This window comes from Sprattus sprattus (genome assembly GCF_963457725.1).
Source record: "Sprattus sprattus genome assembly, chromosome: 3".
Classification (NCBI taxonomy): domain Eukaryota; kingdom Metazoa; phylum Chordata; class Actinopteri; order Clupeiformes; family Clupeidae; genus Sprattus; species Sprattus sprattus.
In genome coordinates, this window is record NC_137922.1 from 14,796,162 (window position 1) to 14,818,100 (window position 21,939).

The 21,939-nt window shown below is 41.8% G+C and overlaps 2 protein-coding genes across 2 annotated transcripts in view; both read right to left on the reverse strand.

Moving 5' to 3' along the window:
• Window positions 1-10,392, reverse strand: part of dachc (dachshund c) — a 42,788-nt gene extending 32,396 nt beyond the window's left edge. Inside the window, exon 1 of the mRNA XM_080834385.1 lies at window positions 9,663-10,392. Coding sequence (XP_080690511.1) covers window positions 9,663-10,216 — 554 coding nt within the window. The 5' untranslated portion in view covers window positions 10,217-10,392. The remainder of the gene's footprint in view (window positions 1-9,662) is intronic.
• Window positions 10,393-20,347: 9,955 nt separating this feature from the next.
• Window positions 20,348-21,651, reverse strand: mzt1 (mitotic spindle organizing protein 1). Its single transcript, XM_080833962.1, has 3 exons — window positions 21,364-21,651; window positions 20,667-20,812; window positions 20,348-20,513 (listed from the first exon to the last, which is right to left on the reverse strand). Exons 1-3 carry the CDS (start codon window positions 21,413-21,415, stop codon window positions 20,490-20,492), a joined length of 222 nt encoding a protein of 73 aa, XP_080690088.1. The 5' UTR covers window positions 21,416-21,651; the 3' UTR covers window positions 20,348-20,489.
• Between the last annotated feature and the right edge of the window lie 288 nt (window positions 21,652-21,939).

Below are 21,939 nucleotides of genomic sequence, written 5' to 3' on the forward strand. Positions count from 1 at the left end.
TAGGTGGATGTAGGAGGTGTCTGTTGGTCAGATCAGCAGGAGACATTCAGACATTCACTCCTCAGGAACTCAGAGACAGACACCGAAAACAATTTAGAAGACGCCAGGAGTAGATTGATTATAGTGTATATGCGATTGTGTGTGTGTGAGTAGGTGTGTGATTGTGAATGTGTATGTCAGCATGTCTATATGTCTGTGTGTGTGTGTGTGTGTGGGCGGATATGGGTATGTCATTGAATGTGTTAAAGTGACATTGTGCCAAAGCTGGCATCTGACATTAACATGAATATGCAGGAGAGAGGGATAAACAAGATCAGAGGTGCAAAAAAATCCTCAAAGGCATTCCTGAAGAGCAAAGACTGTATGCATGTGAGTGTGTGTGTGTGTGTGTGTGTGTGTGTGTGGGTGGGTGTGAGAGAGAGAGAGAGCGAGAAAGACTACTGGTGAGAAAATACATTTATGCGTGTATGTGTGTGAGTGTGTGCTTAAAAGACTGAGACAGATTGACATCATGGAAGCCAAAAGGAAAATGCCAGCGGTCAGGCTGATCAGCTTGAGACTATAAATATCCACTTGCTCTAATATCAGTCGGGTGCTAGAAGGTTAATTTGATAAACCTATTTCCACCTTTCAGTTCACGCTCCTATTTAACATGCTGTTATTATTGTCCTTCATTACGCCGGGAACCAGTGGGGACATGACTGATGACATTATGACTGCAGAGGGAGGGACAAAATGTGATTTCAATATTTCTTTACTCCGACAGTGAAATTATTCCTCAATACAAGCAAGTGCTTGTGCTCTAGCTACCTACAGTAGGCACTCCGTATAAGGAAGCCTTTTATCTCTTTTTACCTCTGTCTCTCTCTCTCTTTCTCGCTCTCTCTTCTTGTCTCCAACAGGAAACCTGCTTCAGATACTTGAGATACAGAGTGTTTTCTTTCACAGTGTCACCTGCCTGCGCACAATAAACAATTTCTCTCAACATAAGCCGTACGCAGAGTTGGCTGCTGTGGGAATCACAGCATCGAATGTTTTCTTTTATTAGCCAATTAAAAAAAATGGCCAGCACCATTTGCTGTCCTGTTTACTCTTAATTGCTGCATGGAATAACAGAGTGGGGCTCTTTGGGGCCTCTTAAAGGCACAGCTCTGTGCTGAAAGATAAGACTCTGTTTTGTTTAGAATCAGCAGGTCTTCCAGATTTAGGACAGAACAAGCTTCATATCCCTCTCCTACGATAGCCACACAGCTCCAGTCTCTTCCCGGTTTTTCACTGATTATATGGCATCTGCTGATGAAGAGCAAACACACCAGTACTACTAGCAACACCCCTCTAATTCTCTCTCTTTCTCTCAACCTTTTTTCTGTGTCTTTTCATCACTCCATGAAACGACTAGACCTCCTTTCTAACCATTTTATGTTTGTTTTCTTTTTTACTCCCTGCCACTGAGCGAGTCAACAAGAGAATTGACAAGAAAACCATGTCCAGAGGTCAGACATGTTTTTAAAAGTCTTTCTCCCTCCATCTATTTTTGGTTCACTCTCTTTATTTTGAAGCTTTAGAAGTAGCCTCCTGTCACTTCGAAGTTCAGCTTCAAATGTGATCTCCACACCCCCATCCCCAGCCACCATAACTACGGGCCATTCGCCTATTATCCTCTCTCTTTTGTAGGACACATGGTTCCTAGTGAGCGCTCTCTTTTGTGGGATGTACGCTCATCCTCGCCCTACGTTCCCCCATATAGGCCATAATCTATGCCATGTTCATGTTGTCAGCTTATATGGGTCATTTAGTGTCCCTGGGACAGCCATTCATTCTTTTGTCCTTGATTCAATGAAGGTTCACCACCAAAATAGGTATTCTTCAACGCAGGCATATAAATCAGGAGTCTCTGTGCCTCTCTCAGAGGTTCTGGCAGATATGGGCCATGTGTGTATCAAGGGGGTAGGGTGTGTATGTGAGTGCGTGTGTATGTGGGCTAAGTGGGTGTGTGGGTGGATGTTTGTTGTGGGTTTGTGTATATGTGTTTGTGCATGTTCAACCCTAATACTTTATTCTTCTCTCACATATAAGCAACAAGAGACTACAAGATAAAAATGATAGCATTGAGTGAATTCTGACAGGTAAATGGGGCTGTTGATCTGTGTTTATCTTATGGTGTGTGTGTGTGTGTGTGTGTGTGTGTGTGTGTGTGTGTGTGTGTGTGTGTGTGTGTGTGTGTGTGTGTGTGTGTGTGTGGCTGAATGCCATGTGCTGACTCTGCCAATGAAAGGGATCACTCAGCTCACTTCAATATGCTTTAATAATGCACTGAGAAAGCAGACTGTCACAAGTCGGAGCTGAAGAGAGAGAAACTGAAACAGAAACTGTTCTGACTATATCACTGGGATATTTTGTTGGATCACAGAAATGTACATCATTGACATCCTTTTCAGACAGAAGCGTTGGAGGCAATAGAAAGAGATAGAGAGAGTGAGAAATTGAGAGAGCGGCTACTTCAGTGTAATCATGCTTATACACACATTTACTAGTGGAACTGAGAACCATCACTGAGACTATGGATAACTCCATAGAAAGCGCCATCACAACATCAGCCATTAGTCCAGGACACTGTTATGACCCATGCTGTGTAAGTTACTCTGGGTAAGAGTCCTACTGTGGGACTGCATGTAAGTATGGAGTAATGTGCCCCTTACAGACTGTAAAGCCAAAGCTCACGGTTCTTCCACTGCGGTCGCCAGGGTAACTGGTTAATTATTTCTTACTGCCTTCCCTCTCTCAATTCTCTGAAATCAGCAACACACGTATGTTCCTGGAAAGTTAAGCTGTGTGTGTTTGTGTGTGTGTGTGTGTCTGTGTGTGTGTGTGTGTGTGTGTGTCTGTGTTTGTGTTTGTGTGTGAGTGTGTAAAGGAGAGAATGTGTGTGTGGGGGGGTCTGTGTGTAAAAGAAAAAGTATGTATGTATGTGTGTGTGTGTGTGTGTGTGTGTGTGTGTGTGTGTGTGTGTGTGTGTGTGTGTGTGTGTGTGTGTGTGTGTGTGTGTGGATAACCTCCCCATCAGCTCATAACTCTTGCTCATAACCAAGCCCCGCTGGCTTTTAAAGGCAAAAGGCCATTTAGCCTTTCCAAACGAAAACATGCAGGCCTTCAAGTGTGTTTCCATGGTGTCCTAAAAAACAAAGAAATAAAGAGGCAAGCTAAACATCCGGTCTTGTTTGAACAGATGTCAGCGCCACTTTCATTCTCAACACAGTTAAAAGCCTGAATATTTAATAAAGCATTGAAATCAAGACACTGAAACATCTCATATTGGCTTTAATGGGGTAATTGGAAAATAATATTGCCAAACACAATCTGATCCCATAATTAAGCTTTCAGCAATTCTTAATTTAAGTATTACCCAGCGGTGATCGCAGTCATTCTAAACAGCGGCTGGCTTCAGGAATAATTTTGCTATATCATATTTAAGAGATTCTCTATCCTGAAATGAAGACATACCCAAAGACTCCATCAAATAATCTGACTGAGTATCTATGTAGCATGTGCTGTGCTCTTTCTAATGGCACAATTACTATCACTGGCACATTTTCATTACAGGTAGCAGTGTAAATTGCAAACAAAGAAATAGATAAATGCAAAGTATCTAGTCGATATAATCAGATCTCTGTCTACACCTAAATAGGATTTCTGGATTTGAAAAAAAAAGATCATTATATGGATTCAGACACAACTAATATTCTTTAGATTTACCAAATCAGAAGAGATAAAAGCCTCTGTCTGGTTCGTTACCTCTACTTTGATTTCAGATTTAAAATTCACAAGGACATGTCATATCTGCATCATGCAGATACTTCTGTGCTATAGAAATCCTATAAAGCACACAGATACAAGGCACACATGGAGGCACACACACACACACACACACATACACACACACACATACACACACACACACACACACACACACACACACACACACACACAGATTTCTGTGTGTGGTGCAGAGGCTGGCAGAACACAGAGGCTCCCTAAGGTGGAATTAATGAAAAACCTTTTCATGGAAAACTCATCAACTTAAGAGGGGAGGGGAGCACTCCTGAGTGTGAGTGTTAGCGTGTGTGTGTGTGAGTGTGTGTGTGTGTGTGTGTGTGTGTGTGTGTGTGTGTGTGTGTGTGTGTGTGTGTGTGTGTGTGTGTGTGTGTGTTTGTGTGTGTGTGTGTGTGTGAGTGTATGTGTGAGTGTGTGTGAGTGTGTGTGTTCCAATATGTCTATGCTAGTTGCATGCCCTTATGTGTTAGTGTGAACTTCTGAGTGTGTGTATATCAGTGTACCTGTGTTTACGTATGAGAATGTCACACCATGTTTATGTGAGTATTTGAGTGTGTGTGTGTCTGTGTTTGTGTCTGTGTATGTGTGGGTGTGTGTAAGGCGGGTCAGAGCGCATGACCTCTCATTTCATACTTTAATTAAAAACTCCACTAGACATTCTTCCCCCTTCCCCCTCCCCTCCTCTCTTCTCCCCCTCTTCTCTATGCCAACTCAGCTTCCTCTGGCTTCACTAAAAACCCGACCACTGCCAGCCTGAAGCTCCTGTTTTCACTGCCTTCTCTCTCTCTCTCTCTCTCTCTCTCTCTCTCTCTCTCTCTCTCTCTTGCCCTCTCTCTCTCTCTCTCTCTCACACACACACACACACACACACACACACACACACACACACACACACACACACACACACACACACACACACACACACACACACAGTGTGTCTAGATGGTAAATCTAGATGAGTCTTTTACCTCAGAAGGGACAATGACCCTTATTCACAAAAACATACACAAAATTATCTCATTTCTTATTGACCCATATTCATTATTTCCACCTTAGGGAGCCTCTGTGTTCTGCCATCACACAGACACTCACACAGCCAAGGTCATCCTCAGTGCACACACACACACACACACAAACACACACACACAACACAGGAGTTCAATCCAATCTTAAACTGAGCCCAAATATACTCACAAACACACACACACACACACACACACACACACACATATATATATATATATATTCATATATACACACACACAAGTAAAACCCCTGTGCAATTTCTCTACCCCCACTCATCTGCATGTGCGAGCACAGAGCACTTGAGAATCCATTCTGCAGCCTCACATCTCTGTCGTAGAGGGCCATTACAACAGTATCAGATGTCAGGGCTTCAGCCTACACACACACACACAAACATCCACACGCACACACAGCCCCCCAGAAATCATGTGTTTGTGTGTGAGTGTGTGTTGCTGTGATTCAAGCGGTCAGATAACACCCTTAAGCATCTGTGTGAGGATTGTGTGTAATGGCTGATGTTGCTGGCAGGAAGCAGTGATCACAGTCGGCGTCGGAAAACCACTCAAACACACTTTAATGCCACTGTGGAGGGGAAGGCAGGAGAGGGCCATGAGGAGGATTTACAGGGGCTATGTGTTCAACTGTTCACCTGCCTCACCATTTCCTCTAGATAATCCCTGGGAGAAGCATGATTCATGCATCAAATGATGCCTGAGTGTGTGCGCACACACACACATACACACAAACACACACACACACACATTCACGAGTGCTTGCACAAAACCATAGAGAATACAGAAAATAACACATTAACACACAGCTATATCCAAATATAAACAGACACAACTAACACACACACACAATACTCACTCACACATTTCCAGACAAACACATACGCACACACAAAGGCACAAACTGTTTGATGTGGAGTCATGTTACCGCTACACTGCCCTGAAGGTCAGAGAAGGGAGGCATCCAGAGCTCGCTCTCTCTCTCTCTCTCTCTCTCTCTCTGTATGAGAGCTCAGAGCTCCTCTTGTGGTTCTTTGTGTGATTGTAGAGCAGCCATACGTGGAGTATGGCTGCTCTACAATCACACAAAGAACCACAAGAGGAGCTCTGAGCTCTCATACACACACACACACACCCACACATAAACACAGGTCTCCACTCAAAAATGTATCTCTCTGACAACAACACCATGGAGCTGCTGGTATAGCAGGAAGAGATTAGACGCAAACTGTCAGTGACGTATTTTGTCTCTGATAGTGATATGTAAAATCACGCACAAACAACTGTCACTGACGTGCTTTGTCTCTGATTGTGATATGTAAAATCACACAGAAACAACTGTCGGTGAAGTGATTTGTCTCTGATTGTGATATGTAAAATCAGACACAAACAACTGTCACTGACGTGCTTTGTCTGTGATTGTGATATGTAAAATCACACACAAACAACTGTCGGTGAAGTGATTTGTCTCTGATTGTGATATGTAAAATCACACACAAACAAGAAGCGCACACTCAAGGGGGGCTTTGTGTCAAAACTGAAAGTGAGAGAAAGTTCATACACCATGTGTCCTCAAACTCTTGCTTCTCCACTATCTTGAAGTTAAAATTGAAGTTTGTATATATGTTTGTATATGAGTGATTTTATGTGCGTGTGTGTGTGTGTGTGTGTGTGTGTGTGTGTGTGTGTGTGTGTGTGTGTGTGTGTGTGTGTGTGTGTGTTTGTGTGTGTGCATTTGTGCCAGTATCTAATGTGCAGTATGTGTATTATGTGAAGAGTATGTGTGTTTGCATTTGTTTGTGTGTGTCTGTGTGTCTGTGTGTGTGTGTGTGTGTGTGTGTGTGTGTGTGTGTGTGTGTGTGTGTGTGTGTGTGTGTGTGTGTGTGTGTGTGTGTGTGTGTGTGTGTGTGCGCGCGAGAGTTTATGTGGTGCATATGTGCATGGATGTGTGTCTCTAAGGCCTCTTCTTATAACTGGCTTACATATCACTCTGCCTCTCTCTGTTCTGACTGTGCTTGGTGTCTGACCCCTCCTAGAAACACAGAAGTGTTGCACTACATGCCACACTGAGCTGCCTGAGGAAATGCACGCACACACACAACCAGTTGCACCATACACATTACTTTTATGTCCACTGTTAGTAATCACAATTTATTAACTGGTCAACTACATTCCCTTGATTCCCACATTCTGTTGGTTAAGGAAAACTAGAAGCTTACATATAGCCTAGAAAAAAAATGAAGATGAAAAAAACATATTGAAGACGATAATGGTGGTGAGGGTGAGGATGATGATGATGGGGGGAGGGTGGAGATGATGATGATTATGGGTGGTGAGGAAGGATGGAAAAAAACATTTGAAACGTCATGAGCTAAACAGTCATGGGGTTAATAAGACTGGTGGGAAATCATGTACTTTAAGACATTACTCTGATCGGTATGACACACGCGGAGAGTCAGACTGGCTCAGCCTCCTTCCGGGAAATATTCGTGAGGTCTTTTGTGCGTATTGAGCCTATGACTCAGAAAACAGGTGAGGTCGCTTTTCGCTGACATCTTAAGGATTTAGGTAAATCGATGCCTGAAGTTGATTCAGCGTGACTCATACTTTCACTGCCCTGTTTTTGAAGCGGACGTGCAAACCAGACATTTGATTTACACAAAATGGGCATAACAACGCATCACATTCTCAGAAGACTAGGAAAACAAGGCCGCTTCCATGGACAACCGCCTGTCTTCTCAATTAAAGAAAGGAGATGAGAACAATACAACAGCCAGAACAGCTGCAGTAATTAAATAATCATATTACTTTAGAGGGAAAAAGCGTAAAACTTTCCGCCTGGTCGTTTTCAATTTTCTGCTCGTTTGGACATGGCCGCATTCCGATTGCCAAACATCTCGTTGGCACATCAATCCTAATTAGACAATCTGCAGATCGAGGGAGGGAGAGATGAGTGCTTTGCATAATTTAATAATAAACTCGTACCGATACAAATTTCCAAACGCATTCACACAATTATCTCTCCATCCTCCAGGCGAGAAATATTAATGTGATAAAGGCTATAATTCTGTGTGCAGGAGAGCAAAATAGAGAAGAGCTACGAGCGCCCTTTTAAAACTGCCGCTCTGGGCAATAAGAGCTTAAAAAAAAAAAAAAAATTCTGTGGAGAATCTATTTCGCCTCATGAGTGTATTATACACAGCCGGGTACGCGAGCGAGCGAGCGGGAATCGGTCTCCCCCAATCAGAGTATCTCATCTGGTGGGCCGCAACTCGTGTCAGAAGCGTTTAATGTCTAGGTACGGGAGCCCCGCGGGTCCCTCACACATTCCCAAGCACGCAGAAGAGCACCGAGAAGTGCTGTTGCAGGGTCGAGGCCTCGAAAACTAGACACACGCACATGCTTCCTCTGACAGGCTGGCCCATCTTCAATAACGTCCGATGCAGGCCACTCATCGTTTCTGTCAAAGCTTCCATCAGAGCCAGAGCATAAAGGCCTGTGTGTGTCAGAGTGTGTGCCACATAAAGGCCTGTGTGTGTCAAAGGATGCTAATGCAATTTCGTGTGGGATGAGTGTTTATTCCTGCCTACAGGCCTGTATGCCAGTGATCTTTGTGGTGGGGTGTGTGGGGTTGGAGCAAATGCACCTGCATAGAGCTACATGCCTTTATCACCTCTGTATTCTGTATCATGTGGAGGCATAATGGAAGCAGGACTGTATGTTCCTTCCTGTTACAAGGCCGTCATGTGACTGGGAGACCCAATACTTACCATGACAGAACGCTGCTAATGGCCTTTTGAATAATTGTGTCTCATTATGGTTATGTTTTAATATGCCTCATAGTAATGCAGTCGAACAGTGCAGGGAGACACTGAAGTCTATTGTGTCACTGAGTAAAAGACTTTGGGAAACTCATTAGATTTTTAAATGAATGAGACAACGTATCACTGGTGCATTACCACAGGACACTACACATAATTGACACTAGACGTATTGATGTGCACTGAAGTCCAGCACGCAAGTAGAAAAAATATATCCCATTGTCATGAAGTATGATTAATATACGCTTCTTAATCAGTCGTCTAGTTTACTCTTAATTCCCAACAGGCACATAACATAATATATTCGTAAAGTCATTATTTTGTATCTGAAAGTCTTGTCGTCGACTGATGAAGTCAAGCAGCGGAGACCTCTACAAGTTCACATTTACTTACATCAGCCATAGGAAGACGGGCCATAAACACACCCGAGCACCGGTGAAAACTACATAGTAATAGTTTCATCTTACCACACATCAAAAGAGTCTCGGCTGACCCTCAAAACCATGAGTGCTAAATGAAATATGATCAACGATATTGTTTGTCTTTGTAGGCTGTAACTGGAGGAAGTGTAGACATATCTGCTTTCATGAACAGGTGAGGCCCATCATTTCAGCAGGTCATGTACCGTTGTAAGACAAATGCAACCAAAGAACTGTATACGCCCACATAAGTTTCGTTGCTTTTACATTAAAATCTGATCTTACAGCTGTGTGTGTGTGAGACTTTCAAACCTGTCTCAAACTATGTTTAAAGATGCGCTACGCAACTTTAGTCATTAAAACGTAATTTAAAGCAAAAAAAACTCTGCACCTAAAGTTTTTAAGAACTGGTATTTTCTGTACAAATCGTGTACAATCTACTTAGACACTAAATTAAGTAGGCTATGTGATTTTCACGTATTTATGGCTCACATAAAGGCAAACGTAAACAAATGTGTTCAAAATCAAATAACCAGTTTCTCATGGACACTCACCTCGCGTTAGTGCAGTCATTGTAGAGAACCTCCAAATCCTTTCTCGAGATAAGTTTGCACCGGTTGACTCCAGGCTGGATGGCTCCGAGACCACGAAGGATTCGGACCTGCTCTACATTGCAGACCACCGGTGTTATGTCCAGCCTCTTGAGTTTGGTGTAGACTGTGTGCAGTCCCCCGACCAAGTGTTTCAGGAAGAGGTCAAATGCTTGTGGCAGACAGATGAGCTCCCTCCCGCTGACCGTGAAGGAAGCGAGCCGTGCGCCCATCACCTCCACCATACGGCACTCGTTGTTCTGCGGTGTGTTCTCTACAGGAGACGGTGTCGAATACACCGGTTTACTCGGAGGGCTGCCAATCGTGATTCCTGGGCTACCGGTGGGTATTAGCTCCGAACGAAACAGGCTCTGTCCTGCAGCCACAACTGCTGGAGGAGCAGGAGGAGGAGAAGAAGAAGACGACGCCGTTGTTGAAGAGTTACTGCCGGTTGAATTAGACATTTGCGGTGGATGCGTCAGGGAAGGCGAAGGCATCAGCGCCGTCGGTGTGGCCATGGTCCAGTCAATATCCTCACGAGCAAAAAGTTAAAAGTTTAAAAAAAACTTACAGAGTACCTATATATAATGTAACTATACGAATATGTCCTTGTTAAATGTGAGGGAAAGCTGCAGTTATAGGTGCTTCAAATTGAAAGTATCTCGGATGGTAGCAGGACATGCGCTCGCGTACTTGTGTGAGGACATCGATCCCAGGCTGATGATGTGTTCCAGACCTGGAAAGGATAGAGCCCTTTGCGTTCTTGGATTGCTGCTGAGACAGCGCGTGGAGGTGGAGCCACGGAGATGAAGACTTCAGAAGAGATACAGCGCGCACGTGTGTTCACAGAATAAAATCGAGGGTAAGGAGCGCACTGGTACGACAACAGTAACATCAGAAGCCATCTAGAGCACTGTCAACTTCAGTTGCTGATCTGAAAGGAGACTTATATGGAAATCAAAAAATAAACTTTATTATTATTAATAATAATAATACGAATAGACTTAAAATAGACTTAGCTGTTATTTGCATTCATTTTGTTTGCATGTTGCTGTTGCTGCTGTTCTTACTGTTGGTTATGGTTTTCTTTTGACATTAAATGAATAAGTTGCATTGGGTAGTGGTACAGTCAGTTTTAATCTAATTTTCAATGCAGTGTTGTTGGTGTTTGCATTGATCCTATAAATAGTACTTTTGTTTACCAATGTTGTTTGCTCTTTTTACAATAATGGTAGTAGGCCTAAACAAACCAACAGCAGTAATTAGCAGTGAAGATAATCAGTGACTTTGATAGATGGACAGGTGCAATTTGAATGTAAGTCAAGATGGTAAATAAGAAGTCTTCAGTAGTTATTGTCACTGTACACCTTCTATGTAGGCCAGTGATTAATTCACTTCCGCAGAGTGTGATGAAACAATATTGAAGGCAATTTAAATAAAGCTCATTTAAATGTCAGTGTTCATGGTTAGGGCTTTGCTATAATTGGCTATTTAATTAAAACAATTTTCATGGTCATTAATACAGCCCGCCTCTTGTAGTGCACTGACATATTTTAATTACATGGTATTAACAAAATTGATATGCTTTAGAAAGCATGGGGAACATTTGAATAAGAAATTATTAAGGCAATTAAACACGGGCCCCTCGTTGACATTAAGAGTATCACAAAATATAATGAACTTTTTTTAAAGGACAGATAACTTTCGCAGTGTGAGGACATCCTTTACGATTAGATGGCACTGCTATAGCAAACTTCTAATAAGCTACGTGATTCCCTCAGAGGCTAAAGTCTCATCCTCGTGTGAAATTGCTTTATATTGTTTTCGCCGCTGAACCCTGGTCTTAATCAGTAGGTCGAGATACATAGCCTATAGGCACACAACACAGATACACTGCCCTCTCTTGTGCAAGATGTGAAGTGCGTGATAAGGACAGTCCTATTAAACATGCTACTGCTACATGTATTGAACGTATAGTACCAAATCCACCCCATGTCAATTTATATTTCCTACATGGCCAAAACAGACATATGCGGCCTCGTTTCTATATGTCATCATGCATATGGGATCCTGAGCAACGAAATGAATCTGAAACCTCAAAGTAAACAACCACTACTACAGTGAATGCGCACTTCGGAAATGGATGATTTTGATTGTGTTTTTACGCGCGTACACGTGAACATAAAGTGCTCATGGGCTTGAGGCTGAGGAGTCAAGTGTGATGGCCACTGATGGAGATGACAAACACCATGCCTGTGCATTCCTAACCCTCATTAACAGGCCTCTCCAGAGAGACAAGGCATTCATCTAAATTAATATTGTCAAGATTCTCTACACGCAACCGCGACTGCTATCCATAATAATTAGCGAGAAGCTGTTCGTCTGTGCCGTTCCAGTCTGCTCTTAGGTGGTTGTCGGCTGGATTTAGTATCTTTGTGACATTTTACACATTTCTGGCCTGTCAGCGGTGTCAGCCGTTCTTGGTGTGTGATGACGTGGAATGAAAAGCATGGAACACAATGGGGAAAAATCCAGTAGAGGCAAGGCCAGCAACACATTAGAGAATACTAGGAATATTAAGAGCTAACATTTTTGCAGGTGCATTTAAAATGCTGTTTATCTGAAGGTTAATACTTGAGCTGAGTGTTTGTTAGATTAGATCAGACACTGAGTACCCTTTGAGTATTAACAACGCAGAACACCTGTGCTCTCACCTAATTGTGAATGTTTAATCCATTGGGCTTCTAAATGTTTTGATTGCCTCACACAGCAAGGTTACCATGTAATTTGCTGTATTCGTGCATTCCTAGTACTGCTTAATGCTGGGTCGTAAGTAATTCACCAGCCTCAAAACACCTATATGCAAGACTACCTCTTGACCTTGCAGCTATTGATCATGCAGCAGTGACACCATCCCATTGGAATGAGAAGGGGACATTTGTTATGATGCACATCCGATGCTGGAAACATTCCCAATCAATGAGGTGACATAGAGATTCACATACACACACACACACACACACACACACACACACACACACACACACACACACACACAGAAACAGAGAAGGAAAGAAAGAGAGAGAGAGAGAGAAAGACAGGTAACGCTGACAACTGTGCTTACATCATTGTCATGCATTGCATTGTGCAGACACGGTTAGCTCATCACAATTTGACTTGCTGTGGATGTGAAAATAAAGGTAGGAGATTTGTGCATCCAGAGGTGGCAATTTTCCTCTATGTTCTGATGAACCCTTGATTATCAATGGCGATCTATATATATAAATACTGTAAATAATACATTGTTCCTACCATGCTCCTAAAATAAACAGACAAACGCCCGTAACGTCTTATTCACTGATATAATACATAGATGTCATCACAGAAAAAAATTATGTAATAATGGTAAAATACTCCAAATACATACAGTACATTTGACTGTGCTCCTTACTATACACACCTTCTGTTGAGATTATGTTCTCTGCTTGATGAATTTGTCATGGTGTTCCACAAAGGACCTTTAGTGTAGAACAAACTTGATTTAGCATCTATTGCATGGTGCAATAACTCATGCTAGCTGAAATGTCATGTGGAAACATCTCCTTAAGATGGATGTTAGCTGATGCTTCGGGCTGCTTTGAAAGTGTGTGGAATTAAATTGGGACAGTAGCTCCATTCATTAAATATAACATGTAAATGTTTGTTTGTGTCTGTGTAAGAGAGACAGAGAAAGAGCTTCCCAGGGATAATGAATGAATCCTCGAAAATGTCTCAGGATGACTTCCATGACAAATTTTCAAAAAGCCTTCGACATCATACATTGCTTTCATTCTTACTCATTACTCTACAGGGTATCTATACACTGCACTCAATCTTCGAACCTATTTTTCATCAAACATATGGAGACACAAGGCTAGACAGAACATAACCAGATAATATTCTAGAAAAAGCAGTAAGCATGTTGAAGCACTGAGGTATGATGTGTAAAGACTGAACTTTCCAGAATAGATGGACATGCTTACCTTATTGTGACAATTTCAAGAGTGGTTATTACCAAGATGTGAGAAATTGCTAGTTAAAATGCAGTGGAGGTCCTGCTTTGACATTGGGATGCACAGAGCTTCTCCTGTGGTTGTCACACTACTAATCAAAGTCAAGAGGGGTTGGAAATATCGTTGGAGTAGCAGTTGGAAGGTTGAGATAGGGTTGTAGAAAAAAAGTGAGAATTCACATACTTGAACACTTTTTCAAATAATCTCTATCCGCTTTCCAGTAAGCTTTTTGTTCCTTAATTGGCTGAAATTAATCAAAGCGATGTCGATGTCTGATCTGCATTCATTAAAAGTCGACTAAAGAAGTGAGTTTAATTCCAATCAAATTTGTTTAATTATGCATGGCAAGAGATTCCCCAAAGAGCTCAGAACTCAACTTCTGTCACTTTTTTCCCCCCATCATTTGTGTTCAGGGGGATGATGACGTTTAAGAAAATGTTCCTGACTGGGAGGACAGTTCTCAGGTTCCTGATAAACGTCACCATCTCCACGGACACTGATACTTTTAAAAAAAAAGTGCTACAGGTGTCCATTGGTGGAAAAGTGTTGAGTTTTTCTTTTGTCTTTACACTAACTGGTCTAATGTGGAGAGATGTGCTGAGAAACATGATGAGATCACTAAACTGAGTGGTTTGTCTGGTCATGCATATGCAAATCTGCTGGTTGCTTTGAGGCTCAGAAAGCTGCAATGCAATCAAAATCTATTGCTGTTCTTATTGAGGAAGGACGGTAAATGTTGAATTTCAGGAAAGAACAGCAAATATATGTCACACATACCTAGTCTCAAGCATTCATAAATTTGCCAAATCAATCCATTGCATTGATACATGAAAACAGTGGCCACACTGTTCTTGTGTGGCCTTGAAAATGGTGTTTTATCAAAATAAGACTAAGTAAGAGTTTTGGAAATGCTGTTGTTTTTAGGGAAATTAAATTCCTGACCCTAAAATCCTTTGTTTTGTCTGTTATCACTTTATTTCTAGAGTCTTGAATTTTTGCTGCATTTATCAACACACAATATCTGTACACACACATGTACATTATGTGTACAGTCGTGGCCAAAAGTTTTGAGAATGACACAAATATGCATTTTCACAAAGTTTGCTGCTTCAGTGTCTTTAGATATTTTTGTCAGATGTTACTATGGAAGGCTGAAGTATAATTAAAAATATTTAATAAGTGTCACTGGCTTTTATTGGCAATTACATGAAGTTAATGGAAAAAGTCAATATGTGCAGTTTTGACCCTTCTTTTTCAAGACCTCTGCAATCCGCCCTGGCATGCTGTCAATTAACTTCTGGGCCACATCCTGACTGATGGCGGCCCATTCTTGCATAATCAATGCTTGGAGTTTGTCAGAAATAGTTTTTTTTGTTTGTCCACCCGCCTCTTGAGGATTGACCACAAGTTCTCAATGGGATTAAGGTCTGGGGAGTTTCCTGGCCAATGGACCCAAAATATCAATGTTTTGTTCCCCGAGCCACTTAGTTATCACTTTTGCCTTATGGCAAGGTGCTCCATCATGCTGGGAAATGCATTGTTCATCACCAAACTGTTCCTGGATGGTTGGGAGAAGTGGCTCTCGGAGGATGTTTTGGTCCAGCAAGCACCAGGACCGTCTCCTAAACATGATTCAGCTGCGGGACCTTCAGCTACACCTCCGAGAGCCACTTCTCCCAACCATCCAGGAACAGTTTGGTGATGAACAATGCCTTTCCCAGCATGATGGAGCACCTTGCCATAAGGCAAAAGTGATAACTAAGTGGCTCGGGGAACAAAACATTGATATTTTGGGTCCATTGGCCAGGAAACTCCCCAGACCTTTATCCCATTGAGAACTTGTGGTCAATCCTCAAGAGGCGGGTGGACAAACAAAAAAAAACTATTTCTGACCAACTCCAAGCATTGATTATGCAAGAATGGGCCGCCATCAGTCAGGATGCGGCCCAGAAGTTAATTGACAGCATGCCAGTGCGGATTGTAGAGGTCTTGAAAAAAAAGGGTCAAAACTGCACATATTGACTTTTTGCATTAACTTCATGTAATTGCCAATAAAAGCCAGTGACACTTATTAAATATATTTAATTATACTTCAGCCTTCCATAGTAACATCTGACAAAAATATCTAAAGACACTGAAGCAGCAAACTTTGTGAAAATGCATATTTGTGTCATTCTCAAAACTTTTGGCCACGACTGTATATACCTCACAGTCCTCTAGCTGTCAGTTCAGTATTAGTGTTCACACACAGTACTGGCTCTGTAAATAGGAAACAACATTCCCAGCCAATCAACACGGTACTTCTGGTACATGGAAGGGAGGATTGTATTTCGATTGGCTGTTGAGCACAATTATCAACAACCTTTCGTGAAACGCAATTGCAGACTGCATCTTTAATTCTGTCTATTTTAACTCAAGGATGTGTTAGGCTTTGTGGAGTTACAGTCTGTCACTTCAACAACAATCACTTGGGTCTGCTGAACTCTTCCTCTTTCTTCACAGTGCACTATTCAAGTGAGCATGCCAGAAAAAAACGATTTGTCAGAGTATATGCGTAAATAGGATTGCCCACTGCATGCTGGTTTAGATTTAATTATTATGTCTCACTGTTGTACAGACAGCTCAAAATGGCTCAAAGAAGTTTTCAGGGACCAATGAAGAAATAATGTTTTCTGGTTGGCGTAAATAACCGACCTTTTCTCACTTGATGTAGGTCAAAAGTGTTACCCCCTGTGTAAATGAAGTGCTGCTTCAGGCCTAATCACAGTCTGGGAAGGCAGCCCAACATATTTTTCAAAAACAATCAAAGCACAATGTGACTTACAGCTCTCTCAGAGGCACCCGGCTTTCACCTGTCTGCTGTCTCAGAATAGTGTAGGAGAAGTGTTTAACCTTCCTCCCCCCAGCAGGGGCCTCTGCTGGAAGAGATGCATGTGCCTTTCAGGACTGCCTGTAGTAGCGTTCTGTTGTGATGGGAAATGTATAACCAAGAGAATCATGTACAATGAAAAACAAAGTCATCACTCAAAGACATCACTTAATAAACGCCTTTATTGATGGTTGATGTGTGCAATTGTGACTGTTGTTTTAAAAAGTGATGTGACGACATAAGGTTGATGTGCCATGGCAGATTGCTGCTGCTCGTGTCACTTGCAGCGTCCTATACCCTCATGCCTGCGGAGGAAAATTGGGTTCAAATCAAATTCATGAAGCATAAATATCAACCTGTCCGTTCACATTAAAGACACAAACTTCACAAACGGTTACACTATGAAGTGTTTGGAGGCAATGGGTCATTTTTTCCTCGAGGCTGAGGAAAATGGAAATGTCCCACATCGTCTGCGGCGGCAATTCACTGACAGTGATGTTTAACTGTTAACAGCGCAGATGATTCGAATGAACACAAGGTGAGGGGAAGCGGATGCCCCATTCGCCCGCCATAATGGGAATAGATTATGCGCACGCGGGTGGAGAGATTGGTCGCTCGACCTTCAGCGCTCTAATTGAAACAAGTACCAGGACTCAGCGGTGGAGTAATCAACTAAAACAGAGGATCATTAATCATCATAAATAGCGCTGTCACAACAAGACCACTGGCATTAGCCGGGCATTTGTTTTTCCTTTGGAGACTCCAGACTCGTCCGCAAAGGTGTAGTCAAGAGTTTAAACAACCTCGCCGATAAGGCATGGTGTCAGACAGGTAGACTGATAGAACAACGTGCAATCCAGGAGGATTTTATCCGGATGAAATTAGGCCATAAATAGTTGATCTTCCTCATGAATAGACTGCAGGCTGTCTTTACGGAGGAGGCAGTCAATCTGTCTAAGACTGAGGAGGCCCTATGCCTTTTTTTGCCTGCACTATTTACTATTTGAACCAGAGGCGTTGTTATTTCCAAGTATTTTCGACCTGAAAACCGAGATGTTTAAAACAAAACAGCAAACAGACTGTGTAATGGAGTGTAACTTGACTTGCCCCGTCCAGTGGATGGGGGTGTAACAACCTAGCCTTCTTTGCTATTCCAAGAAAAGAAATAGCAAAGATATATCACTGAGCTCTCTCTCTCTCTCCTTTCAATTACGTTCAGATAGACTTGCTTTATTGACATGACCATAAGAAACAGTATTGCCAGAGCAAACCTGAGGAACAAAACACCTTACAAGGCTATGTAGGGATTTAAAAGAAAACTGAATTGTTTTCTTTTTTGTCATAATATCTAGGTAAATATACCTCCCCAAACTATCACTCTCCTTCATAAAAAGGCAAAGTTGACTTCATCTTTCCAATAGAAACGCCACTGGTCTGAACAAAATCCAACCTTTAAGGCTACATTTTGGGGAAACAGATTGACGTTGGTCATATAAGATGGTAGTTTGGCCTTCTAATGGTGTACATTAACTAGACAGGCTAGAACAGCTGTACTTATTAAGCATGGTCTACATTCATAGTTATATATGACATTAACAGCAAAATAACTGGAGGGTCCTCCTTATTCAGTGCTTTTGATGAAGTCTAAATGTCATCCACAAGACAGCAATGACACACAAAGCCTATAACCATCTGATTGCATTCCATGCAAAAAATGCTGTCATTATGTTCGAAGACACAAAATTCCAATTTAATAACAATATTTCATTATCATAAACTAAAACACAAGGGAGTAAACACCCTCTAAAGGTTGACACCATCATATATCTACTTTCCTCCACTGTTTGTCAGTTAGTTGCCTAATTAATTAAAGCAATCACAGGCAACATATTTCATAATTACACATCAAGGTAGGAATACTTAATTGTTATTTGGGTCTGATGATTTTGGAAGTTAACCAAAGTCACTTAAAAACATTTCAAGTTCATTCTTTGTCCAGGTCAAATCATAGTAATTCAGTTTGTAAATCTGAGGGAGTGAAGAGACACTGACTAAATCAAGGCCATTGGTAGGAGTAAAGATTAAAGCCTGGCCTCGTCTGTTGCCCTCTCTTGAGTGGTTAACCAAAGCCGATGATTAAAGACCTCTCTTAAAAATGCCTGTATTTAAATTCAGAGCATTTGCCACCGTGGCTGTCTGGTGGAGAGAAAAACAACAACAGAACAGAAAAGAAACTGATGAGGAGCCCTTCTGAGTGATGTCACTGTCACCAGGGCAACCTTTTCCTGCACTAATTCAGCATGAGAGATACACTACCCCCGCTGCTGTGCATCATTAGGCAGGTTCATGAGCAGACATGCCTGATTCACTTTAGCTGATGACACCTGTCACTGTGCCAGGAGTCCATAATCACTCTAAACACCCTTGCCTGGTTCGTACATCTCAGAGCATGGACTGAAAGGGGAGAGTGACAGTACCAACCTTTTACCGTGACACACTCAGTCCCATCATTCAAAAGAGAAAGCATTCCTTTTTGCATTGTGTGGACACAAAGCAAGCAATATAGGAGAATTAGGAAAGTGTTGTTAATGACAGAATGGATGCACAGGTAAGCAAAGCGGTTAGATAAGAGTTATCTGTTCAGTGTTTCATTTCCCAGACAAAACTCAACATTCACTTGGCTCGACATGAGGCAGCTATGAAGTGAAAAAAAAAGCCTCCATTCTAATATCACTTTGAAGACTGCACTAAGTAAAGTGGACAAATTCACCACCTGGTGTCAAACTGGTCTGACTGACTTTCTCTCTGTTGGTTTGTGTAATGCAGTGAGGGACTGACAGGCCAGAAGGCCTCTAATTACAGACTCATTAACACAACGATCCAAGCTCACCACAGGAGCTGCGTATTACATATTACTGCAGAGAAACAAGGACACAACAACCTCTCTCCTCCTTAAAGCACAGCTGGAAGTCCAGCAATCTGTCCAAGGAGAAAAACATCAGTGTTTCCCCTACAATGATATTAGGGTGGCGGCCCGCCCCCCCAACGGCCCCTCCCGCCCCCCCTGGAAGGTCAAGTAAAAAAAAAATAAAAATAAAAAATTCATTTAAAAAAAAGTCATTTAAGGTTACCTTTACCATATAACGTGTAAAATTATACTTATTGACTGCTTTCATTCAAAGAAACACATGAACATCATAATTCATTTAAGTGTTTGTGTCCGTGTCCGCCGCCGCGCGCATCGCGCCGCGCCCCTGCCGCTGTCCCCCTCCCCACCCCACCCCCCCCCCCTAAGCTGTAAACCTAGGGGAAACACTGAACATTACAGAAAAACAAGCTCCTCCGCATCACTCACACAGACCAGGGATGCTAATCGGCAAAATACATTACAAACATTTATGTCAAATTGAAATGTGTGCTATAACTGCAGCTATACCACATTGTACACCAATTACAAATCACCAACATATTTTAGGTGTAACAAATGTAGAGGGAACATGTCTTGTATCAATTATGTGAAGGGGTGTAGGTTTGTATGGAGATTGAGGAGGTTATGAGCATATTCATCTGGGATTAATTTCTCTATGAAAGGTTCAATGAAAAACTTAAACACATCCTATTATTTTAACAAGCTGTTAATAATAAAAACAACATCACACTTTGAAAAAAAAAGGAGACAAACATTAGATGGGTTTCATAACAAAGCACATTTAATATAGAAAGGGTCAAATATGTACAACGTTTTTCATATGTACATGCTTTAGGCATACATTTATTGAACATTAAGGTATAGAGGTAAAATACCACAGGCCTTAACTTCATCACACAAAGATCAAGAGCAGAGGACTTTCATGATGGGATCAGGGTTTCTTAATTTGTACTGTTTTCAGTAGTCTGAAAAGACAGAGAAAAAATAAATAAATAAGACTTTCACTGCATGAATCTGAAAAGCTGCCCAGATATATATGACATGAACATACATATTTACTGTCACCTATCAAATGCAATGTGTGTGGAACTAACACTAAAGCCACAAATTAAGCTCACCTTTAAGTTTTCTGACGCTTTCCGAAGCTCCTTTATAACAGATGACAACGCTTCTGGATTGATGCCCTGCTCACACAGTCGTACACATATGGACAAGGACTCCATATCCAGGCCTGTGTTCAATAGGCGTGATATCTCCAGCAGTACTGAAAGCGGAGGACGCAAGTTTATACAAAACATAAATATTCAGTTATAGGGTTCAACTCTTTGCTAACTGGTTTAATTTCAAAACGGAACGCTTAATGGAAATCTACTGGAAAGAACACAGTTACTACAGACATTCATAAATACTCACAAAGAAACCCATACGGTGAGAACTCAGCTATCACTTGTGCAACTGCGACCATATAAAACATTTGCCTGCATACCATAAACAACTCCATAGCAATAACTGCTTGTTCAGCACAAGCCACAACACGGTTACAGTAGTCCTCCTACCAGGTTCAGTAAAAGGTATCTCCGAAGATTTTTTCATACACACGAAACCATCGCTGGGCAATTACAATTAATAACACAAATAGCTAATTGGTGGTGTAACGTTACTACAGTAATATGACCACTGTCATGCCCTAAGTTAAAGGAAATAATGTTACCTAACCTTAATAATAGCATGTCGCTAACTTAGCAAACACAGGGCCCTGCAGCTAACCGTGATGCTTTCTGAGCATGGATACAACATAGTCAGGTTTCAACTCACCGTCCATAGTTTCCCGAACCGCATTGATGTTTGCATTCGCAGCACTTGACATGGCCAAGGTATTAAAAGGGAATTACCCTGAATCAACAAGAAGCAAACTAGCGCTAGCTAGCTAGGTAACGTTAATTAGCTACCAGCACTGACTGTGTGAACCAACGATTGCACCACAGGCTAACTGCTTCACAAACACAAGTAGTCTTTTGACTCCTATATTTGAACGAGTCTCTTTCATTCGGATGAATGGTATTGGTAGAAACGTACTCTTTATGTTAAGATAATAACTTAGAAGGCCCCATTAGCTAAGACAGCTAAATTGCATGAAGAATGACAATACAGCTTTCAAATGTCCAAGAGGAAATGCGTCACTTTTACTCGCGTATGATTGGCCCGCTTTGAAGCTTACAAAAACCTTCGACGTGATTGGGCACCTGAAATGTTCTCTTGATTTTGATTGGTTCATATGAAAGAAGAGGAAAAATTAAAACGGACGTTTGATTCAGCCACGGAAAAGGTCTGCTTGAGGATTCGTTAGTATCAGCTTTGGTGAGTAAATATCGCACAGATTCGAAATTAATT